The sequence below is a fragment of the Poecilia reticulata genome, chromosome 9 (assembly GCF_904066995.2).
Source record: "Poecilia reticulata chromosome 9, P_reticulata-male-v2, whole genome shotgun sequence".
In the NCBI taxonomy this organism is placed as follows: Eukaryota; Metazoa; Chordata; class Actinopteri; order Cyprinodontiformes; family Poeciliidae; genus Poecilia; species Poecilia reticulata.
Genome location: NC_088838.1, coordinates 29,476,343 through 29,501,544, shown reverse-complemented (window position 1 = coordinate 29,501,544; position 25,202 = coordinate 29,476,343). Strand labels below are relative to the sequence as shown.

At 37.3% G+C, this 25,202-nt stretch overlaps 2 protein-coding genes across 7 annotated transcripts in view; one reads left to right on the top strand and one right to left on the bottom strand.

Annotated features, from left to right (window-relative positions):
• Positions 1-1,702: 1,702 nt before the first annotated feature.
• suds3 (SDS3 homolog, SIN3A corepressor complex component) lies at positions 1,703-10,672 on the bottom strand. 2 transcript variants are annotated; one of them, XM_008417863.3, is made up of 12 exons: positions 10,459-10,672; positions 8,187-8,256; positions 8,052-8,107; positions 7,501-7,572; positions 6,814-6,833; positions 6,558-6,714; positions 5,686-5,781; positions 5,519-5,580; positions 5,400-5,421; positions 4,597-4,702; positions 3,704-3,788; positions 1,703-1,997 (listed from the first exon to the last, which is right to left on the bottom strand). In XM_008417863.3, exons 1-12 carry the CDS (start codon positions 10,568-10,570, stop codon positions 1,899-1,901), a joined length of 957 nt encoding a protein of 318 aa, XP_008416085.1. In that variant the 5' UTR covers positions 10,571-10,672; the 3' UTR covers positions 1,703-1,898. The 2 variants fall into 2 exon arrangements, with proteins under 2 accessions (XP_008416085.1, XP_008416086.1); XM_008417864.3 differs by lacking the exon at positions 10,459-10,672 and adding an exon at positions 8,949-9,093.
• A 1,181-nt stretch (positions 10,673-11,853) lies between these two features.
• Positions 11,854-25,202, top strand: part of taok3a (TAO kinase 3a) — a 58,282-nt gene continuing 44,933 nt past the window's right edge. For 2 of the 5 annotated variants that reach the window (XM_008417865.3, XM_017306810.2), the window contains exon 1: positions 11,854-12,070. The gene's annotated coding sequence lies outside the window, so the exon portion shown is untranslated. The other 3 variants (XM_017306809.2, XM_008417867.3, XM_008417866.3) reach the window with 3 other exon arrangements.

Below are 25,202 nucleotides of genomic sequence, written 5' to 3'. Positions count from 1 at the left end.
TTATATGGAGACGCTGTCAAGTCCACGTGATGTCCAATAAAATATTCTCTCTCTACTGAGCTAGAAGGATATATTCAAATGCTTGTCCTTGACACAAAAAAATGAGCTTTTCTAGATGCTATATAATATTTGAGGACAGGAAAAGGGTCATAAGACCAAAGAACCTGTTTAAAATATTCACAGCGCTTCACTTTTTCCTCATTTTGTTATTCTACTAATTCCACACTGTATTAAATTAACCCTTTTCCTCCAAATTCTACACACAAAAATCCTAATACGACAATGTGGAAATAATGCTTTTGAGATTTTTGCAAATTAAAAACAAATATCAATTTTTAGTATTAAAAATAGAAAACCAAGAAATCTGCAATAAAGCTCAATATTTAGCTGTTTCTACTTTTAATTCTTTAACAGTTTCAATAGTTTAAACTGAGTCCACCTGTGGTAAATTTAGTTGATTGTAAAAACAGTCCATCGTTACACAGCCAAGGTTTGTGATTTTAGTTTTACATTCTGACCCCACCACATTTAATTAAGCTGTTAAATGATCATAAGACTAACTGTAGAGGATTTAGAATTACGTCTTCAGTATTTCACCTGTCACCTCCGTACATCCAGAACAGTTTATTGATGATAAGTGATCAACTGAACACATTCCTGAGATTAATTTATCATTTATTTTAACAAAACCAACCTTACCTTATAAATAGGGCAGTCAACAGCTGCATTTACACTTTGCTAAACTTTGTCAATATTCTGCAAACGTCAAAAAAGGGAAACAATTAAAATCACATAGGAATAAGCGTGTTCCTGCAATGACATTAAAATATATGCTACGCCATGATCCTCCAACTTCCTGTTGTCTTCTTCGTGGTTTGCGCCAGCGGCAACATCCGGATGTTGGTCATGTGATTTGTGTGACGCTGATAAAGTGTTGCAGTTTTGCAATTTTGATAAGTTCAAAAAAACCACCTCATCCTTTCAAAAACTATTGAAAACGAGGTTGTTGTTTTTTAAAATGGCGTGTTTCTTAATAAAATTTATTTCCAAAATGTCAATTTACTTAGTTATATAATTGAAACACATCTCCAATCATTAAACAGTAACTGCTGAAGGCGTGTCGTTTAGTCTTGGCACAAAATACTTCACTTCAAGAATTACACCATCATTAAATCAGACCCTTCTTAAAATTATTAAAAAGCTAAATTATTTTAATAAAACAAAAACAAGTGAATCACCTGAAATCCACATGCCAACACAGCTGAGTTATTCCAGACTGTTTACATACGGAGAATGTGACATGAAGTGACAAAATACATTTTTACATGAGACAAAAAACAGGTTCAGTATAAGTGGCAATCCAACCATCATCTTCTCCTTTTCCAGTGTTGGGCCGAGGAGGCAGCAACCTAAGCAGAGAGGCCCAGATTTCCCTCTTCTCATCCACTTGGAAATGTAACAAGATACTTAAACTGTAGGCATCTGTACAACAAGCAGTTTTTGTTTACCATTCCAACAGGGATTTTCTTGAAAACGACTAATTCAGGTGGGCGGCAAACAGTTGCTAATTTTGGAAAAATGTGTTTTAACTGTTTTGTATAAAAAGCAAAAATAAAGTCAAACTGGTTCCAAAAACATGGTACATAGTCACAATAATACTGGAAACCAGTAAGCGCTTTAAAAGACAAAAAAAAAAGAGCTCTGAAACTCTGCATTCATGTTTTATTAAGAAAATTGGGGTAGTGTGTATGAAAATATTAGGTACAAATAAAAGCCACATGGTAAAACTGAAAATGCACCAACGAGGGAGAGAGTGGATGACTGAGTGAGTTGGTGGTTAAACAGCAGGACAGATAAATGAGCAGATGGGGTTGGGTGGGGCGGAGCCGGGGAACATTTCACGCAGCAGACCGTCGACGGATGACAAATGTTCCTCTCTGCAGCTGTCCTAGGTAGATCCTCATCTTTGTACTGTCGCTCGTCTTCCTCACCCAAATCTGGACAGCAAACACAGAAGGAGAGGAAGACCTGTCGTTTATCAATGTCATGAAAGGATGTAGTGATTGTGGACAACATGTGCACATCATGTTTTGTTCAGGCATACAACTACAAATAAGTTACATTTCCTAGTCTTAGTGTTACAGTGCTGGTTAGTGGTCAGGGTAAAACGGGACTAAAACTACGGTCCAGTTGGGTTTTATATTTTATAATAAAATAAAAATATAGTCTGGTATCGATTCAAGATTTAACCTCAAGATTGCAAAAACTGATCCCACAATTGTATTAGTTCCTAAATATATCACAAAGCTAAAATAAAAAATGATTTGTTCACTTTTGTTGCTTCCCTAGAATTGAAGAGAAAAGGTATTGGCCGGATGCTGATCATCAAAGGCCACCGTTTTATCAATCATCACTGAGAGCAACCACAACTGTGAAAGCATCTGATTTGGCTGTGTGTTGGTTTGTAGAATACAGCTGTGGGTTAAAGTGAACAGTTTAAAAAAAGAAGACCGCAGAAAAGGTAGTTTCCAATCCTCCCAGGAGCGGAGGATCTGGCAAATCCTTCTCAAGGTCAGAGTGCACGGTTCAGAGAAATTGCCAAAGAAGAAGAAGGTTAGCATGTACAGTGTTAAAGTTTATGTAAATAATAACAAAGACTCAACAAGCTTGACTTAGAAAGCCAGTTCTTTTCAAGTAGGATTTGATAGCCTGACATTAATTTGCAAATAGAGGAGAAACCATAATAAAGTAGCTTGACTGTAAGACACAGAACGACACAGCAAGCACTGTGTTGGATGATTTCAATTACAAAATACTTTAATGATGATCCCAAATGGAAATTAAATGTTGCTGTAACTCATTAAATGCAGATTCTTCAAAAGGAAAGTAAAGTAGAATAGCCAAAAGAGCACCAGAACAAGAGGAGAGACTGATGCTGCTGAAGGTGGTTCAACAAGCTGAGTCATGGTGAGCAAACAAAGCCTTTCCATTCTGGATTCAGTCATTTCTGCTGGGTATTTGTATTCAGTTGACATTAGCCTGAAATCATTTTCATAGTAAATGAACTACATTAATTTACTATGTTACTTTATGTAAAATCATACAAATTGATATGGGTATAATGTAGGTGATGGTGAATAAAATGCATAAACTTAGGCTCATTTCTAATTATATGAACTTATCGGAAAGTAGATCTTTTGGAGCAAATTGTCTTCACACACAAAAAATACTTTGAGTAAACACATACACAACAGTGGAGCAGAGTTGCTTTTTAACTACCAACACCTGCAAGTTTAAAGGATGTAACCAATTCAACTAGTCAGCCAAGTAATTAAGTAAATGACATTCAAACCACCGTCGACAACGCTTTACATCTCGGCTATAAAAGCTGCCCTAGATTTGAAATTTCCCTTGTTCATTTAAAATCTATAGCTTCAGTTAGTCATAAAGAACAGAGCATTTCATCAGCTGTTAAAGACATAGGAGCTGCCAAATAACAAGATTAGAAATTTGCATTAGCATTTGACCTAAATTATAAATAAACCACTGAGTGAGCAGGGCTAATCACATAGATCATACTGACTTGAACGCGCAACACTAAAGTTGATTAGTCATTCTTGTACTAAAAAGGTTTTAATGATCACAAAGCAAATGTAACTTAAATAATTAAGTGTAGTAATAAACATGAATAAATTAAACTTACCTCATTGGTCCCAACTGAGCTGATGACACAGCTAATCTTTGTGTTATCCTTTGATTCCAGGTAAATGGCTTGACTCTTATGGTACCTGTCCCAGTAAAACAAAAAAACAAAACAAAAAACAACATCAATTTGACTCAGTCGTAGTCAAGGAAGGAGACGGCAAAAAGCTGCAAAAGTAGTTTCATCAACCTAAACAAACTACATTTATCCTGAGAAAGCACCAAGTAAATAATTGGATTAAAACATCCAAACAAGAAGTCTGGATATTTTTCCAAAAGGCTCCAAACTGTCAACGGACAAAGCGGAGCAAGAGGAACAGATTGGCGCTGAAAATATTTGATCATTAAGAGCCTACTGAAGAATAATGATGCATGCATCTCCCTGTGGCGCTTTGAGACAGCTTTCTGTCGCCGACGTCTTCTTCAGCCGCGAATAAATGAGACTTCGCCTTCAAAGGGATACAGCTCGCACCTCACAACTTGCTCCTCTCAACTTTCCGTGGCTACGGCAGCAGCTAATAGGGCAGAATTCTATTATCTTCTTCGCCTTTGAAAGGAATAGATGTTCTGACATTTCTGATTCAGACCTCCACTCTCAAACAGAAGGGTGTCAGGGCTGAGTCTGGTCAAGGATTCTTATTATCTTTGCATATAAATCAAAGGAGAGTGCAACACTGGCTGCTATGCAGACACATTACCCAAGAGGAGGTTTTCATGTTTATGCTTGATTCAAGCATTGGTATACATTCAGTAAAAACTGATGCAGTGCATTGAAGATCAAACACGTAGCAATGGGGCCATCTAGTGGTGGCAGATGTAACACGGGAGCAACTTAAATTACATCCTAGCAAACACAGAGTCATGCTTTCTCTGATAACAGAGAGAAAATCTCACCATCTTTTATCGTAGTAAAGTTTCCCTTCCTCAATGCGGGCCTCGTAGCGCTGGGAGGGGTTCTCCATGGGAGCGGAGGGGACGTGCTCAGGAGACGAAGGAGACACTGGACATGGTGACACAACCAGAAACATTAAAAACACGCAGAAAAAAATCTGTTATATAAACAGCAGGTTTGCGTATCTGGTTTTGTTGAGGGGCCTCAGTTTCTTAATCGGATGTGAAGCCAGTTAAGAAAAGCCATAACAATTTCTCTTTTTGACTGTTCCAAATTGAAATTGATTTAATCAAGAGTATGCTTTACTTGACCCTTAATATGCTATTATGGGAAGAAAAATCCTCATTTTGTACCGATGTCTTGCATATTCACTCCTTTCATTTCATACATTGGAATGCATAAAACCCAACCAAGTAAAAAGCCTCTCCTTTCCCCTCATTGTCAGTATTTGCTGCATAATGAAGGTTTTTCCAGTTGGGTTTACAGTTGAAATCCAAAATAAGCTATTATTGACATGATTTTAAATGTAATCCATATAAATCATTGAAATTCCAATGTGGCTGAATTAAAACAATTCCGCAATTGATGATAAAACAACATTTAAAAACTGAATTTTGTCTTTAGTCAGGTTTAACTTGTTTGAATTTAAAAACTGTTTGATATAATACATGGACATGTGACAAGAAAGGAAAATCAGAAGAAATCTAGATGGAAAATGTTTTGCACTACAATGAATATCAAGTGGTTCCCTTAAAATAAAGCTTTAAAAAATAATATTAGCCACTGAAGATGAGTTCTGACGTACCTGGTCGTTTCGGTGACTTTAGCTGTAAAACAAAAAAAGAAGCGATGAAAGTATTTGAAATCAATTTTACGAACACATAAAATTTATGTTAGAACTTCGGTGAAAACAGAAGGACAAACCTTATTAAGTGTTCTTAGGTCTTCCATTATCTGATCATCTGTTAATAAATAATTTAGCTGAGGTTTGAAGAGTCAAGGTCGACACGTCTTGCATTTTAAAGATGCGTTTTAATGCATGGGCCTATATTCATATGTAGCTAATTGTACAGAGTTGATGGGAAGGATATCTGGTGCCGGTTTCCTTCGCTTGTCAGGGATTGGGACTGGATCATTGGGCCGCCTCCTCAGCTTCCTCGTCATGATGGGTTTCACCTCCATCGAGTCTGTTAATGGCAGAAAACAGGATAATAATATTATCATTATACATTTTCAACCATGACTCGTTCTAATCTATGCCAGCTCTATAGAGATTAGAGTTCCTATCATAGTAATGTATTCTGGATTATATGGAACCATCTTATTTAAGTCAAGATGTCATGAAACGGGATAAAAAACGCTGAATGTGATGCTATCAGAAACTCATCTATCCTGCTGCTGCACTCTGAGGCAACCAGTCGTATTCTAAAATACAAGCTGTCAAGTTCCATCGAAATGGTCGAAGTGAAGAAAAGTGAAACACGCTTCCTGCAAAACCAAATTACAAGCTGCAATGTCAAGACCAGGAAAAGGAACATCAAAAGTCAGATTTGCAGAGGTGCAGAAAGAAAAAAATTTGCTGTCAGTTTCTGAAAATTACTTTCTTTGTGCAGTGTTAACAAATACCTAGCATCTTATTTTTTTACAGTAAAATGATTTTAATGTACTAGAAAGATCATTTCTTGTTTCAATTACTCGAAAATCCTAACAAATGAGTTAAAAAAACCAATCAGTTCTTCCACCTGTCTTTTCATTTAGTGCAGAAGATTAAAGGTCTAGTGCAAGAAAAATGCTGACATTGAAAAGTATTTTAGAGAACTGTAAGCAAAACAGAAATCTGGATTTTCCATGTTTGTTACTTTTGCCTGACAACTGGATATTATAGTCTAAACTCACTCAAAATATGCATTTCATTTACCGGTATTTCAATCATTAATTAACAAACTTATTCATGTTTCCTTACCACCTGTTAGCTCCATTGTTAACTTCTCATTCTCAATCATCTTTTTCTTTTCCTCCAGCTCTGCGATTAGGTTTTCTTTCAGTTCAACTTTTTTATCATCAAACTCCTTCACCGCTGCCTTCTTTTCTTTTATGTAGTTCCTCTCCACCTGTTCTGTCTGCAGAAATAAAGCAGACAGTAACCACGCCTGAGTTTTAACTGAAGGGGAAAATAAAAATACAGAACCTTTTTTTTTGTTTCCATCAAATCTACTTACCTCAAGGTGAAGAAACAACTCTATAAAGAAAAATAAGAAAAAAAAATCACAATTTCAATCTACATTATGTGATCAAGCTCAAAGCTCTATGGATCGATATAGTTAGTTTTCTTGTTGTGTTGTGAAATATTAATCACGTTTCCATCAAAGAAAATATAGAATATTTTGGATCAAAAGCAATTCATGAACTAGAAACTACTGAGAACCAACATGAATTGATGTTGCTGTAGGATGCCGATTGCATCAACCTGCTGCCTCTGATAGAGTAGATCAGCTGATCTTGATTCTTCTGGGATAGTTCACACATTTTTTATATTTTATATTGCATATTTACCGTCATATGAAACATTCTCCACATGTGAGCTATTACTGTCAATAATCATTTCCTGATGAACTAGATTCTCCAGGCAGGACATATAATGTTCTTGTCTAACAGCAACATCATAAAAATGCTAAAACACATCTGAGCTAGTATGCATTTTACATGACCGATTAATAAACTTAGATTGCTGTGACCGACAAACATTTTCCACACCTTTTACACCTTTACATTACTTGAACATGATCTGGTTCATCTCCTGGCGGACATTCAGGTAAAACACCCACTAAAGTACAGATTACTCCAAAACTTACAGTAACCCGCTCTGAATATGGAGGCATCAACATCAAAACGTATCGTGTTCTTGCCTGCATTTCGAAGTCTCTCTTTGTACTGCTGGTCCAACTTCTTCATCCTTTTCTGATATTCCTGCAGAGTGCCTGCAAGGACAAAAAATAAATAATAAAAAAATCAGAACTCTGTCTTTCTGTGTTATCCCTCGTCTTACTGGCTGTTTTAATTCATTCTGTGGAAGACTGAACCTTGAACTTTTGTGGCTTTGAAAGAATAAACTCTACATTTCAAAAAGCAACAAAAAAAGCACAGCACATTCAACAATAGTTTCAGTCTGAACTCAAAGGGCTCTGTGGGAGCAGCTGGTGTGGCTACACAACTGTAAACAGCACAGTCAGCAGCTCAGAAACAGTGAGCATTCATAAACAAAAAGGCAGACTAGATTATTATTTGTCATATTTAGCTGTTGGTTTCTTTTTCAGTTTTTGACCAAGAAGGAGCACTTATTCGAAGCTTTGTTTTGGTCGACATCGTGTCTAGGTTATTATAATTATCATATAACTAAATGTAGATAAAATGCACTTGCTTTCTGACGTTCACCCGAAATCAAAACTTTATTTGATACCTTCCTGCAGCTGCTGCAGCTGTCTTTTTAACGAGGCCAGTTTATCCTGGTACATTCTGCAAAGAAATGAACGACACCGATCATAATCAGAAACTTTTCATCTAAATTTATAGCAAGAAAGGGTCATTCTCTTACTGTTCCTTGATTTCCACATAGTCCTCCTCATCATGCTTGGCAAGATCTGTCTCACTTGCATCTTCTGTGTCTGGGAGCAAGAATGACAGGAACTGAATTCAAATACTGAACTCTAAATTACACTAACACACACATATTTCAGGCAGATAAAAGAACGTGTGTGACTCTAGTGAGGTAATGGTGAACACCCTTTCCTTAGGATGCCCTCGGATGCGTTTGAATGGGAGATCACGTCCACATTTGTGAAACAACACGAGAAAAAAGTTCGGCTAACGTGGATGTGGATAAAACCAGAAGTGCATTTCAGTGAGATTAATCAACCGAAATAATCAATAACATTCCATGTCATTTCAAACTTTCAGCATTTGCCGCATCGGATGATTATCAGCTCATGTTAGTGGTGGTGCTGTCAAGTCCACCGGTAACTAAAAATAAATAAATAAATAAATAAAAAGACGCTAACGTTTCTCACCGATGCTAAACGTCGTGTGAAACTCAGAAGCAAAGTTTACAGTCGAGAATCGGTTGGTTTTTATCTCAAAAGACAGAGAGAAAAGAAAGAAAAGAGGCCAAGTTAAGCTGACACAGCAAGTTTCATTTTCAGTTAGCATTTGTGTGCTAGCTGAAGTTAGCTCCGTCTGCTGTTAGAAGAGTAACCCGGCTGTAGCTCACAAGGACATCAGAAACACACCAGAAGGAGCAAAACTACACAAAATAAACCAAGCCGTTCGTCCGGAGGTCAGTGTCAGAAGACTAGCGAACCTTGTAGTGTTGTCATCGCCTCGTTTTGTTTCTTGCCTTGCTTTAATAGAGATTCACCGCAACCCGTCTGGTCTGAGTGAGGAGTGTGAAAAGGGCACAGCAGTGGACACAGCAGGCAGGGCCAACCTGTCAGCGCTCGCAGCTAACGTCACCGAGCTCAGTGGCTGCCTAATTATCAGTGCTTATCATGAGCAGAAACTACTGGGGAGGGGGGAAATAAATGATCACTGATATGGCAATGGATGAAAAAGTTATCCCGTAAAATTCCCCATCTTGAATACTGCTTCTTATTACATAGATTGATAAATTAGTTACATACGGGGTGATAGAGTAGTTACAACGCATTTTTTAACAAATTGTATGTTAGAAAGTTATTTTTTATTTTCCTATGAATGCATTAAAGATGCACTAATCGTTCAGCACGAGATTGGAAAGTAATTTTGTCATTAATATGCTCTGAATGCTGTACAATAGCTTTATCCTGTTGATTGAATGCAACAAAACTAGCAAATCCCAACATTTTTAGTTAATAAACCAACAGCATCTAATTCCACCAACACACTTTTATGAGTGAAACAAAAATCAGCTCTATAAAAACACATGCCTCTATAAAAACATAGTACATTTTCTCCCATTTGTCCTCTTGTGTTATTACAGCTCTTTAGGGAGAAAAAAAATCTAAATCCATCAGAATCAGCAACTCGAGACCTCAAAATCAGTCGGGAAAAAAAGCTTGCATATCTAATAAATACCTATTACGAATTAAACACCAACCTAACTGAGATTAACTAACTGAGGTTAATCTCTCTGTGATCACCAGATCAAACACTGAAGGATATGTTTTTTCTCCTCTTTATTAAAATGCAACAAGACTGAAAAGTCAAGTTTCTGGTCCGTAAGCATTCATCATATTTCCTGATCAGTATTTATTGGATTGAAGTCTTTACTATACGAAAATTTCACATTATTCTAAAGAAAATAAATACATATTTTTCCTGATATTTTATGTTTAATTAAATATTTTCAGTCCAATCTCTTAACAGTGAAATACATTTCCGCTAAACATGTCTTTACTATAAATAACCTTAATAAACTTACACACTATCTAAATGCTCACCGTCTAAATTCCCTGAATGGGTTTTCCGTTCTTACTGTCGAGTATAAAACATGCGGCTGAAGGAAAATTGTCTAAAGCATGAAAACCGCCCACTTTTTTGTTGCAAATAATCATCTGGTGGAGTCTATAGTTTGAAAGGACACGCTAGCGAGTTACTGTACAAACAAATCGTTGTTGATATTACTAGCTATGGGAACTAAAGGGAAAATTTACCCTAAACCAAATCACACATTGTAAGTTAAAACACCCATTAGCAAAAGTAGTCTTTTGAAACGCCTGGCTTGAGATGCGTATAGCTACATTTCTGCAAGAACCGCTCATTTCCGTTTCTTTTCCAAAGACTAGACGGAGCCCGACAGTTAATGTGTTGCTGAGGATTCCTTTAAACGTTACCTTCTTCTGAGTCTCTTCCCCTGAAACTTCGGTCATCATCGTCATCCACGCTATCGAGTTCCTCTTCGTCGTTGTAATAATCCACCATAGGAGAAATCAAAGTGGAAGCCATTTCTCCGTGTGGATGTAAACAAACATGAAATAAACAATCGATTTGTGTTTTGCAGGCTTCTTGAAACTGCGCCTACAACTGACAGGACCTCTGTATGCCAAGCTGTCCACGTATATGCCTGTACATAATTTATGTAAAAAAATAAAATAATATAAGGTCACATTGATTGTATTTAATACTTTAATTTAAGAAAAGACTAACTGTGTTTCATAACAACGTACGCTTGCCAAAAATAATATATTTATTAATTATTTCAAGAGCGCTAGAATCTATGTAAACGACCAGAATGCCGATTAGAAAATGGGAACTCCGTTTCATTTTTGAGATCCAAATAGTTTGGCTCAGCTACCAACAGGAACTAATTGTGTCGGTTCTCAAACGATTCATTATGATATTGCTACTAGTTTTGATTATGAAGGTCATGTTTCTGTATTTAATTGTACCAGGCACACATCACAACTGTTACCATATGTGGCACATTTTTACAGATTTTACCTACATTTGTTAACGAAAAATAATGCTTTCAGGCGAAAAACTGGGTCACATCGTTCATTCAAAGAGTTGGCAAACTCACATGACTTGGTTACTATCAGCACATTTTTAATAAACTCAATTTGGCTAGATCACTGTCAAGTTTGGTGTGATTAAAAAAAGACACATCACCAGCTTCAAACTTCAGATTGAGCCTGGATGTTATTTTGACTCTCCTTATTTTAAGATGTGTTATAGTCTATAGTAATTTTTTAAATACAGTTTTTTTCTTCCTTTTTTAAATTGCAACCTTTAAAATACAAATATGCAGAAAACGTAATGGCTTTGTTAACCTGATTACAGGTTTTAAAAATGTTAATACAAATTGAGTGGCCTTTGACAAAATACTTTTTACTCTTGAGTTATTTCTTGGATGACTATATTTACTTGAAGTTCTTGGTTATGAGGACAAAAGAAAAAATTAACTTAACTTACAACAGCAGATGGCAGCATTGCATCGAGCATATATTTTTCTCTTTCCTGGAGTTGCAACAGAATCGGAAATTGACTCAGGTCATGCATCTTTAATGATTTGCAAAGAAAATAAGGTGCAAGCTTTCTGATCGTTTATTTTTATGGGAGGGATAGTTTTGTTTTCGTTAAAACAACTTTACTCTTACGCTAAAATATGTGCATTTGACGATCACAGACCATCTCAATAATGTATGAATATATTAGAAAAAAAAAAAGAAAAAAAACTTGTTAAGAAAGAAACCCAACGCCTGTAACGCGCACATCCTCCAGCGGTTCCCTCAGCAGGCAACTTTATTTCCGCCTGCCTGTCAAAGTAACTGTCAAACACGAGCGAGGGGTTGTTCTGCTCTCCCGCGGCTCCGTCATTCAGGAAGTCTAGACCAACTGACAGCACTTCGCGAAGTCTCACCGACATCTTCAAAGTCGGACTAAACACTTTCTGAAGTACGCATTATCTTTTGTTTTCTTTTTTAACCTGGACGACTTTCACAAAAGGTGAGCGGCTTTCCCCCCTTTGATGTTGCCACCGTTTGTCAGTTAACAGCTTGCGCTAAAGCCTCGCGCTCTCAAACTGAACTGACACTTCCTCTCGTGTCTGCGGCTAAGCTACTGTAGCTAAATGTCAGAGGGTAAAAAAAAAAAAAGAAAAAAAAGTGGATTTTATTGAGTACATTGAAGTTGGAGATGGTCACCGTCGTTTTGGTTTTGCTTCGGCTTGTTGTCTGAACGCCAGTCCACTCAGAGGTGGTGAGTAGGTAACACACAGACACCAGCATCGCTGGGTTTAAAGTGCGTAGGTTTGTCTTTTTAATGGTCATAACGAAGTGTTTATTCTCGCTTCTCTGCACCTGCTCATGAATATATTTATGTTTATATAAGGAAAAAAGCTACGCCGAAATGTGCATGTTTTACACCTGGAACTGACGGAGGGAATAAGCTTTGGTGTTTGGTTTGCTCCTTTTGGAGGGGGTGAGTACGCTGAGCCAACGGGTGACAGGTTGTAGTGGAAGTGTAAAGCTGAGGGGGGGTTGTAAGACGACAATGCGACTGGATGTTGTGGGAACTTGTCCTGTGTGTAATTTTAGCACTGTCATGCAGTGCCTTTCGGTGTGTAACATCAGAAATGACTGTGGTACCTTCCATTGTAGCCTGCCTTGTTGTGAGTGAGGATTTTACTATCAGTGCGTAGTCACAATGGATAGACGGAAACGTCCGCCACAACATGACCCCGAACCTCATTTTGGTTCATATGTCTGCGTTCGTTTATCAGTATTTAACATAGTATTTTTATGCACTTAATTTTAGGTCAATGTTTCATTCGTTGTCTGCGACAATAATAATAATAATTAAAAAAAACGCACGTCATTTGTTATTTCGTACTTGAAATAATTTTCTCATGTCGTCACTTGCAGACAGACTTATGCTTGCTTAAATTTACAGCTTTGACAAAACGTTAGGCATGCTCGACGCTGTGGAAATGGCAGATGTAGATAGCAAGCGGAGCACTAAAACCCAATCTGACCCAACATGATGTCATCTCTTGTGTGTGTAGAGCTCATGAGTGAGTGAGTGAGCGAGAGGCAGCAGGAGCCGCGTTACAGAGCTAAACTGTGTCATTTGTAAAGATTTATTTTAAGAAGCCTGCCCACGGAGTTAAAGACAGGAATCAACAGAAAGAACTGTAATCCTTCACTATGACATTGCAACTGCATGTCATTCAGATTGATTTACGGTATTTTTAGACATTTTGTTTCCAGCTTGTAGCTTAACAGGATTGCAGTAGTTGAAAACAAATGTAAACTCAATTTACTTCCTTTGCATAATAGGCTGGTGCACGGTTGGCTGGAAAGGATGCTGCTCTACCTAAGCACAGACAGGAAATTGTATGTTTTTTTTTTTCTTCCTCTTGAGGTTTCTGATTTTCCTAGCAGGTTTCAAAGCACAGTTATGTGGGTCCTTTCATATCTTATAGTTACCTTTTAACCATGCCCTTATAGTCGGAACAGAAAGTGACACACTTCCTTGTGATATGCAGGACAATTCACTGTTTCTGATCCTAACTTGACCGAGTAATTTGCAAATAAATGTTGCTCTCATTCTGGTTTTTGTCGGTGTACTGGGGTACAGGTTATATAGTGTAGAACAGCAAATATAGAGATTATGTGCCTGATTTTTCTGTCACAGATTGAATAAGGGTATTGATTCAGATTTTGAACGATAAATGTCAATCTTTTATTTTACTTGGTTGCGAAATTGAATGTGTGTGTCTTCTCAGAATAGGTATAGTAAAACAAAAAATGATTTCTATTAAAATGTCCAAACATTAAAAAAAAGAATATTTCTGCATCTACAAATACTGTTTTGTACATTTTCCTACAAGATTATGTAAAACAAAGTTTTATATTCTCATCCATTTTACTGTTAATTTCATGTGTTGCCTCTGCACATGAACCTTTGTGTTGTGATCAGTCATTTTTTTATATTACGACCAGAGGCAACATCACGCTGTTTGTGTGAGAGAGCAAGAAGATTTACACAGGAACAGAATTTTACTACTTTAAGACAAAGACTTGATTATTGAGTTGATATTTCAAAGCATCTTTGACCCCAGATATTAGCGAAGTTGGTGTTACTAAAAGCAACTGCTATGTGTATTTCCTGTAGAAAAGTTTAAACTTTCATATGAGATTTCTTAATCCAGACAGAATTTGCTTAACAGGGGAAGCCAGAGCAACATTGTTGTCATATGTCCACCTTTCTGTTATCTGATGATCTACTCATTGTAGCTGTCTGAATGAACAGCCAGCATGCCTTTATTGAAAATGTTCTTCCTTTCTAAAAGATTTTTAACATCTTTTGTCCACACATCTACACTGTATTTTAACATACCTTTGCTAGCTAGCTAGCTTTATGCATCCATCATGGATTAGTGTACATTTATTTCTTGTTGGCTGAACAAAGTTTGTACATTTCTGTGGAGATATGGGCCTTAAATTGTATTCATAGTGGTCTTAAAAATGTCTTATAACATCTTAGATTTGAGTTGATTTCTCAGTATTTTAGTCACCAGATTTAGGGTTAAATAGTTTTTTTAATTTCATTAGCATTTTCTAGCCACATGATTTTCCCTATCTGCCAAAAGTATGAATAATTTTGGGCTTATATATATATATAATTCCACAAACTCCATGATCTTGTTTGAACCAAGCCACCAAATGATTTGTACTTGCAGTCATGTTGTTATTGTAACTATCTCTTGTGTCCCAGGATATTAAGTAGCAACCGGAATACTTTTGCTTTGATGAGCTGTGATGAGAACACAGTTACTAAGCAATAAGGTGTTATTGCTACTTTGTTACTGTTTGATGCCCAGTTTAAAAAAAAAAACCTTGTTTGCATCTATCACTTCCTAATAACAGGAAACTACAACAAGAACATACTCTTGTATAACACACTTTGAAGACAGAAATTCGTCCTGAAGTAGGTGGCTCAGTTGATGTGAAAGAAGGAGTGAGGCATCATGGGAGGTTCAAATTGAGCCACCTCGGAGCCATCAATGGAGGGTGCCAGAGAGCCCCTTTTGTGAATAGGGTCAAAGCTGGGGTGTCACAGGCAGCACCCCCACTATTACCCTCATTGTTGGCATCTTACTCACAGCCTCTGTGTTTCAGGTGTTGCTTATCTTAGCTCATGTTGTGAGAGGGTTGACTGTTGAGTTTGAGTTGCCTTTGCAGCGATATCACAGTATCTTTTAATGAAAAAAATGTAATGTTTCCCTACTGGCTAACACAAAATTAAGCAAGCCTAAAAACAAAATTGCTCATGTAAGGTTACTGCAGCCTGTGGCATTGACATTCATACTTTGCATAGACAGACACCACAAATGGATGAGTAACAAGATAAAAAGCATGTTTTTTTTGTGCAATGGTGGCATTCAGTAAAAACAATTTGAGCTCTTAAAGTTTAGAAGTTTTATTATAATTTTCTTAAAGCTTAGGGACACTGCAAAGCATTTGGATGCGGAAAGACGGGATATCATTAGATTACTTAAAATTGTTTATCCTATGCTATTTTTGACTTGTCTCAGAAGTTTGTTTGGATCTGGGATGGATGGAAACCAATAAGATTTGCTCATTATTGTCCTTGGTCACCAGGGTAAATACTATTAGCAGAATAAGCTGATGAAATGTTTTTCTCTGTAGTAAGCATTGAAAACATAGAGGAACATACTAAAAATCAAAGCTTGTAGAGTTCTGTGTGAACCATAGGTTTAAAACAGATGGTATGTCAAATCTGAATTCTTGGTCAAAATTTCAGCTTCAGAAGATATTCAAATGGATTTGTTTCTATTTTGGAAATTCACTGTTAACTACAATTATTAGAAATCTTTGGGTGTTTTATTTTTTATGGGTCAAAGTGGGAGATTATGGAAGTTTTTAAATATTACAATAACTTTAGAGGAAATATTTTCTTTCTTTTTCTACCTAATAACATTCTATCCAACATCTGATACAAATTTTAATTAAGTTTCTAAATATAAACAATCAGAAAGCATCATGCCACTGTAATGTTTTTCACCTAAACTGAAAACAATGTACCTGTTTCTATCCACATTTCTAGGGTCTAAAAACAAAGATTTTTCCATTTTTCAAAGTCAGTATTATTAGTGTTGGTTATCTGTGCCATAGGACCAGAGCCTATCAATATTAAAGTGATGCTTCCAGGCTTAATGTTCTGCAGTGATATGATTTAACATGTTTAACATAGACATGCTGCCTTAGATGACAAGGAAAACGTTGCTCTCCCTACCCCCAATTTCTCTTGCACTTGCAGATGTGCTCATGCGTACTGCTTTTAATGATGATTTCAAAAGACAGCAAAACTCTGCACTGCGGAGAACCAGCATATATATTTGGTAGCTGGATTAATCAATGGCTATAATGGCACATTTTGTTGTAATATGAATTTTAAGAGCAATATTAAGCCATCCTAAAAATGGCTGTAATTGATTTGATCGATCATCTCGTAGTTTTAAGGTTTTTTATTCATTCTACAATCCATTCATTCATTTAATTAATATATTGTTTTGAGTTTAAAGGATCAGTAGTATGTAAAATTAACTTTTTTTGAGCTTTACCTCTTGTTATAATGTTATTCTTTCATCAAAAATAAACTTGGAGTTTTGCCTTGATTCTTTAATGTATGTTTGAGAAGTCCTTTAAGGTCCTGTGGTAACCATACAGTTGTGCAAAACACCTGGATGGAACAGAGCATCGCCTTCAAAGACAAAGCTCCTTTTCGGAACTGCACTTTCCAGGTTTCCGAGCTTCAGCACTACAGACCACCTCTTTCCCGTGTTTCCCCACTCAGCTCCTTCAGACTAGCCAGCAGAAGTTAGCCAATTCCTGGTTGAACTGCGCATCACCTGAGCACATCAACTGAGCTCAGCTGAGCTTCTCGGTGCAACGCTGGTAAAAACTTTAAAGGGTTAGTAGAGGAGAGATGTTGTGATGACTTCCTGAGGGTGGAGTTGCATAAAGAGCAAGAGTTTCTTAAAGAGACAGAGGCCCAGTTTCACAGGGTTACATCACAAAGTCAAATCTCTTAAGTTATATTTTATATATATAGCATTTCTATAACAACTGTAGGTAAAATATTTGATGGTGCTATAACATGGCACCACATACCTGGAAAATGCATAACACTGCTGCTTTAATGCATAATTAGAGCCAATTTGTTCTGCATGGTATTCCTGGATTTAATGGAAACTATTTGCACCACTAAATGTAATCCCACTCATCGGAAACATGTAGAATGGGTCCAATCATGACCCCAGCAGCTGATGTGTACCTGAGTCACAGTCTTGGTTCTCTAAATCTTGTCTCAGAGGGAAAGAAACTGTGTTGCAACAGATGCACCCTGATCAAATACCTTTAAAGTGACCGTTCCACCTCTGCTGTTCACTCAACACCTTGTAATGATGACAAACTGTCTTAGTCTGAGCAGTTGCTTTAGATCTTTGGTCAGCTGGAAGATCAAGTTGTCATCCTTTGAAGTTTATTCTAATGAAAATGTTGTGCACATGAAAAGGAATTCATGAAATATATTTCATGAAAGCCCATTTGGGGGCACATGATCACCTGTAGTGACCCTGTTTTTTTGTTTTTTACATTTTACAAGCGCTCCTCTGGCACATCTAATTTAAACTGGCTTAAACACACAATTTATTGGCATTTTATACAATATAAAATAAGAGAAATTGCCCTGGTAAACACACCTCTCGAGCATTACATATTCTGTTCTCCATTGTTTTTTTTCTTTCTTCAGAATTTGTTATAAAAGAGGCATTTTTGAAAGTTGGTTACAGTGGGTGTGGAAAGTTGGGATGAGTGACTTCATTACAGCCCTTTATTACAAGAATGTCTCGAATCCTCTGGGCCAAGTTGCAGCTGTGGCCATGAGTTGCCCCCCCCCGCACCTCTTCCTCTTTCCTCTCCAATGTTGTCTCTTTTGAAACCTCATCATGTTTGGCTGCATTTGCCTCCTCTCCAGCGCTGTTGTGAAATCTCTAAGCCTTTATCTTTTCCTTCATGACTAGGCTAGCTCAACATGCTGAGGAATTATGAGCAGCTATTCCCATCAGCCAAACGTACATCACCATTGGCGACTGCTGATTTGTGTTATATTTGCCCTCCACCACTCCTCCGGATCTAGGGCTTATTTTAGCTCGGCAGAGAAAAGGAAAAGGCTCAGACGCGAGTATTTTTAGAAATACGTGGTAATAGGGCTCTTTTAAAAAAAACTTTCAAAGTGTCATGTCATAGCCCTACAATTTGTTTGTTCTGCTGACTTTCCGTTGCATCCTTCAGGGATAATTCCAGTGTGCAACACTAGCTTAGCAGAGCTGGGCATGTCAGCAAGGCTTAGGATGCATGCTTATGATGGACACGTCTGCTGATGTGAGTGGGGATGAGGTAATGTGCTGTACCACACTGCTCTAATTTGGGAGCAACCTTTGACTAACACAAACGCTTCTTTGTCTCATAGCTATAAAAAGTACGTTTTACTCTGCAACCTTGAAGTTCCAAAGTTAAAAAAAAAAAAAAAAGATTGTTTCATTGGCCAACTGAATTTTCAGGTTTGTTGAGGCCGTTATTTTTTTCAGTGGGAGCATTATCCAATGACTGTTGATCATTTACAAGTGATTCTGGGTTTTGAGGAAGATTTTTTTATTTTGTTTTTTTTTGGTTTGCTTGTTTTTGGCGCTATCGGCCAACTCTGAAGCAAAGGCTTGAAAACTCCTCGTCTGTCAGGCTACCACAGTGTTCGCCAAACCCACCCCCATCCCCATCCCCCAGTCCCAAGAGAATGTAGGCCTCAGCCCAAGCTCTGTGCGGCTCTATAATGCTGTAACTGGACAGCCTTCATTGGGTCAAGTGGAGATTTGCTTCGGAATCTAGGGGAGATTTTGTAATGCTCTCACCAACCACCAGTGTGTCAGGATAAATACAAGTTTGAATAATTGGGGAAAAAATGATTCCGTCTTTGGCATGAGATCACAGATTTGAAACAAAATGCAACAGCGTGAAGGCAAGAAGTTGAATGTCAGGAACATGTCTTGTCTTAGTTTATCAGTTTCTTATCTGCATACCTCTGATTCCTTAGACTAGATGAGAACTGTTCTTTGCTGGAAATGTATCAGAGATTTGTGGCCAATTCCTCATGCAAGATTTGACCTTCCTATACAGATATTAATCCATTTGTAAGTTTTCTTGACATAAAACTTCAATAATCATTCAGTACATTGGAAGCAAATGCAGATAGTGCAGAAAGTGAGGGAGCACACATTGTATTCGAGGATTTCACTATTTTAAAATGAAGAGAATTTGGATTTCAGTTTGTAAACTAAATGCAACATTTTATGTTAAATTTATTAGGGAAGATAGCATTATTAAGATTGACATTTTGTCCCTGTAGAACGTAAAGTCGTTTTAATTCACACCTCACAACAAGCTCCTGATCAGTACTGTGATGGACTGGCGACCTGTCCAGGGTGTACCGCACCTCTCGCCCGAAACGTTAGCTAGACATAGGCACCAGCATCCCACTAGGAATAAGGGTGTAAGAAAATGGATGGATGGAGAACAGCAAGTAACGCAAAGGAAGCGTGTTTGTTTTTGTTAAGCATTTGGTGAGTGTCTCCTCACTTTCATTTTTTCTTCTTCTCCGCAAATCCCTGAACCTTGCGATGTAATCGTAAAGATAGAGCTGGAACTGAATACAACTGAAAATATCGTGCCGTGTTTGCCAAGCTTTATTTGACCTTTGAGATTTCCAGAAGACTGCCAACATTTCCAAATTCAGCATGTTCCATGATGGGCAAAGGTTGAAAGCACAAAATCAATAAAATAGAGAAACTCTGGTGACATCTCACATCTCTCTGCTTTCTCTGATTTCATTTGTAATCACTTTAATGGCTCTGAAAATATCAGACCTTGAGATTTTTTTTTTCTTGCAGACCACAGAGTGTTGTTACCCTGATCTGGTAGCACTACGGTTTGTTTAATTTACTCATGGGGAGAGAGAAGAGTAAAATTTTGCAACAAAGAATGTACATTTTCTCCTGTGTGTTTTATTTATTGGCATGAGAGAATATACAATAGGATATTGGCTTGAGGGAAATGAGCTGTAGAGCAATCCAGAGTGAGAACTTTTGCCACTCCACTTAGAAGTGCATTGTAGAACAGTTTTGCATGGCTTTCCCATCCTAAAAAGCCTGAAGTTAAACTAAGCAACAATTAAACTGTGACTTGGAGGAAGCTCTGCCAGTCAAATCATCCAACCCCACTGCACTGTGTCCCTCACTCTTTCTTGTGTCCTCTCTCACCAACAGACATAAAAGCGTTCATCACACGGAAACACACATGTGCCAGAAGGCCTCAAACCTTAGGATAATTGCAGTACTGCCAACATCCCAAAAGGCTTATAAGGAAGTTGAAATCATCAAGCCATCAAAGTATCAAAGAGACCAATGCATGCAGACACCATCACTTGTGTTTATGGACAATGACCTTCCTGCCCCATATCTGGCTATTGTTTCCTGGTAGGACTCTGGGCCTCCGTCAGATAGGTCATAGAGTCTCCTGCGAATGCTAAGCAGAGTAAAGGAACACGATTCAGTTGGTGATGCTGCTATTTTAAAACTTTAGATGCTTATTCAGAATATAATCATAAAACAGCTAATAATTGTATAGTATATGGCTGACTCTTTGTCAGTGTCAAAAATGAAATTACATAACATTTCTCAACCCAGATTCTGTGTGGGTAACATCCAGAAGCATGCAGCTGCAGCTCCTGTATAGTCAAGCATCGCAATATATTATTTCTAAGTGCTTCTTATTCATACTCAAGACATTATTGGCATTTAAAACTTGTTAACTTGACTCTAAAAGCCCAAAGACTAAATTTTCATGATAGCTGGCTTTTTCATTTCGAAGATAATTACCTTTTTTACCCACATCTCTAAAACCAAATGCAACGTTTAAGCAAACATTTGGAACGAGAGCAGCAGTGATGCAAAAATAATGACCAGGAATAAAACATGACATTGCAATACTTTGTTGGACTTAGTTAAGCTTTGATTTGTTGCTAAAATGTTTCTCTCAGATTTCATAGTTTTAAACAAAGACCCAGTTACTGTGCATAGCATAACATTTGCCAAGTAGTAGTTGTAGGTTTCAAATTCTCCAGCCTTTGTGTAGTAATTGATCAATAACATGACTAATTTAATTAGTAGCAATACAATTAGAAGATCTAAAACAACTTGATTGCTGATTTTTTTTGTTGCTGTATAACTCAAATTTTGTGGACTAAATTAGTCACTCCAACATGACCACTGACTGCCTTTTTAGCCAAACCTGGTATGTATGGCAGGATTTCTTGAAAGCTTTGTTTCCCATTTTGATTTGAGTAATTCTCAGCTCAGCTCACCAGTCTGCAATTCTTCTTAATCGACACCTCACTGATCTAATGTAGTCATACATTTTAGACATGACTCATTCCAGGGAAAAATTAAAAAGCATCTCTCAAACTTTGCAAGGAAGTGTCCACCACAGGGGGTATTTTATATATATTTCTTTTAGTTTTTTTTTTCTTTTGAGAATTAAACAGATTTGATGAATCCTTGAGATCTAAAAGAGGAAGAGGGTGGCTAAGTTCTAACACTAAATGAATTCCCAAGCTAATGGCTGGCTGACTACATAAAACTGAAATCCTGAAGCTAACAACCCATGGGCCCTCTGCTACACTGTGTAAACCCTAATGATGATGGTATACATAATTTATATTGTGAGTCTATATATATAAAAAAAAGACTAAGTGACAAAACACACGGGAAATGACTCAGTGGACCAGATGTGCATTTCTTTTTTGGGGGTTTCCTCTCTTACATTTCCCCTCTCTGTGTCTTTTATCTTTCAATTTGTATGATCATTCTGTCTTCAGTTGACAAAGAAATGTGAAGATAGGATACAGCTTGGCATGCTTTGGCTTCTCTCATTGTGCTGTATTTTTTGAAGTCAAGCAGGTAAATAAATGATCAGCAGCTGTATTACTTCATTTACTTTGAAGTGACCAGCCACAAACAAAGATTAGATTTAAATGGTTTCGTTCATTGTAGCATACTTTGTGAAACTTTCATTAGACCCATTTTGTTTTTTTATTTTTATGGTCAAATTACACTAAAGGTGCATTCAAACACCTTCACTCATGCTTAAATTGGGTAAATTTGCTAACAGTATCAAAAATATAACGGTATGAAATTTTATTTTGTAACATTCTACTTTGCAATTGCACTTTTGCTTTGTTCCCAGGCTTAGTAGTTACTCAACTCTGCCATTTATGGCAGTGAAGCGCCCGTCTCTACTAGCTAATGGTTGCTCAACTTCTCCATTAAATTTTTGTCTTTTAAATATTTTATTGTGAATAAAACTCTGCAAGAAGCAGTAGCATGTTGTAGTCTGTAATCATTTTCCTTCTTCCCTGCTGTCATTATGTAGCCATGAAGTAGGCTTCTGTTAATCTTTATGCTGCTTTGAATTGAAAAACCCTGTTGGGCTTTAGAGAACTACACTCCGCTCTCTGGCGCCCAAATGTTCAAACGCACACACAAGCTTGGAGTTGAAACTACATCAGCTGGTTGGTGCTTCCACACAGGTTAGAGGTTCTGCTGTTTCTGTGGAAATCTAAACTGCTGAATGAATGACCATACCCTCTTGTGTAATAATTATTGTGTGGTATGTTGATCAGAACATATACCAAGTGTGAAGATTTGCTACCATTGTTCAACACCTTAGTTCTTTTACATGGTCTTTTGGGAAAGCAGCTGGGTGATGCATTAGATGGTTACTATGCTGTCTGGTACTGTTCTTGATCTCTGCATAAGTCTAAAAGTTTCAATTTATGCATAATCTCGATCTTTAAATGCTGTACACATAGATTAAAACATATTAAAACTAAACTGTACTATAATTTTTAAATGTCCCTGGAGGAAAAAATAAAGCCATTGTGGACAAACAGGGTTAAGTATCAATTAGTATTGCTATCTGAGGTCCTGACCTTTGGGGGTCACATTGTTAAGTTTGACTGCTTCTGGAGCTAAACTGGTATGAAAGCAAAACACAGGGCCTTCGATTAGAGTTGGTGTCACTATCAGTGTGTGTAACATGACCAAGCTCAGCTGGAACTGAGGTCATATTGATTGGGCAACAACCCCGGGCTGCCTTATGATACTATCAATTCTCAACTGTATCAATTATAATTGTGGCTGGAAAATATTCCAAAGGTAAAGACAGCTCTCAGGATTCGAGTACAAACACTGGGAGAGTATACCAGGTCATATGATGATGATAATTCGGGAATAACACAAAATTCTCTGAAAAGATGAACATGTCACTTTCAGGTGTCCAGAAATTTCACATGAAACGTAAAGCAGACTTGTTCAGGTCCACAATCCTCTTCCTGATATCTTGCCAATTTTATTTGATGTTTCCATGATGTCACCCAACGATCCAGTCTGTTTGGGGTGTTAGATAAGAAAAACAGAAATTACAGATCATCCACAGATGGGTTTCCAGTTGTGTCAAAGGATATGGATTGCCCTAGAAGAGGTTTTCAAAGTCATCACTACCCAAATTGTCAAATTTGTTTACATTTTTTGGTGTGTAAACTTGGTCAGTGGAAATCTGAGTTGAAACTAGGTCAAAAAGTCTTTCTCCCTTTTTCTACCAAGAAGTCATTGTGACTGGGAAAATATTTCTCTATACAGTTTGTGATATAATAATATATTCAACTGTAAAATTCTTACTCTGTTTCTTGTCTATTAGTTCACCCAATGTAACTATCTTGTAGGTTTTCATTATTGCCATCAAAATATTCATTTTTTTAAAATGCATTTTGACATGCAGTCAGAAGTCAACCAAACAAAACTGTTTTAATCACAGTAGGAAGATGAGTCCTACAGTATCTTTAGGGTCTTGGGTTGTCGCAAGTCTTCTGTGGTCGGTGACTAACGTGAGTGTGTTGGAGCGCTCTCTGCCAGTCTCTTCACATTACTTGATGGATCTTTCTAACACAATTTGCATCATAACCAACATGTGCATGTTGGTGTTTGTTCAGTGAGTCAGCTTAGAGGAGGTGGCACTGATGGAGTCGTGATTTTAAAATAATAAACTGGGACGCTGCTTGTGATACACGGGTTTCAGAACAAAATGGCCAAAATGATTACCCATGAGAGAAGATGTTACATAAACCTCAAACTCCCACATTTTCATGTTTTACAGCATTTACAGACTGGGATGGAAATAAAGATTACAATTTGAAATGTTCTCAGCTAGCTCTGGTATTTTATAATACTATTTCTTAAACATTTAAGGTTTAAGACTTCAGCCAACTTTATAGAGAAAGTGAACTGCAGGGAGGAAGTCGCATGTGATTTTCTAAGCAGTTCTTTGGTCTTGTTTGTGTAACCACAGCGGTACTTCAGTCTCTTGCTCTCTGCCATCTTTTTTGCTGCTACTGAGTCTCTCCCTTGCATGAAAGGCAATGTGGTGGATAGCTCACTGCCTTCCTGTTGCTCATAATGGCCAGTGTGTTGTGATAGTGAACCAAACCAAGAGAAGGTGACATTTTTTGGCAATCCCCTGCACAGTCGAACTGTCCTCGGTACTGTTCTGATTTGATAGACAATAAGATTAGGCCACTTTATACATCAGAAAATCAAACTTGAAGTATCTGATTCCAGATCAAAGTTCAGTAAGCTAACTTGCCCTTACGTGCTTTGGCTTGTTTGTCAGGTATGCCAGATGGTTTTTTTATGATGATGTGTACTGTTTCTAGTAATCTTTAATCTTCATTATAAGTTATTCTTTACTCGGAGCTGCGTTGTTTTCTGAAATGCTGGGTAAATATAAGCACACAACCTAATCACGACAGTTTTGCAGGAAAATTGTTTAACTTGTAGGTTAAAAGCTTTTACAACCTCTCTTGTCTTCATGCAAATAAATATACTGACTTAGTGGAAGGCAGATTTTACTTAAAAGATTAAAAACTACATAGTAAAAGCTGCCAA

Coding starts and splice junctions, on each gene's coding strand:
- suds3 (XM_008417863.3), bottom strand. CDS start 10,570: ATGGCTTCCACTTTGATTTCTCCTATGGTGGATTATTACAACGACGAA. Junction 5,782..6,557: donor AACAATGGAGCTAACAGGTG/GTAAGGAAACAT, acceptor TGCCATTAACAG/ACTCGATGGAGGTGAAACCC. Junction 1,998..3,703: donor GCTCAGTTGGGACCAATGAG/GTAAGTTTAATT, acceptor TTTGCTGTCCAG/ATTTGGGTGAGGAAGACGAG.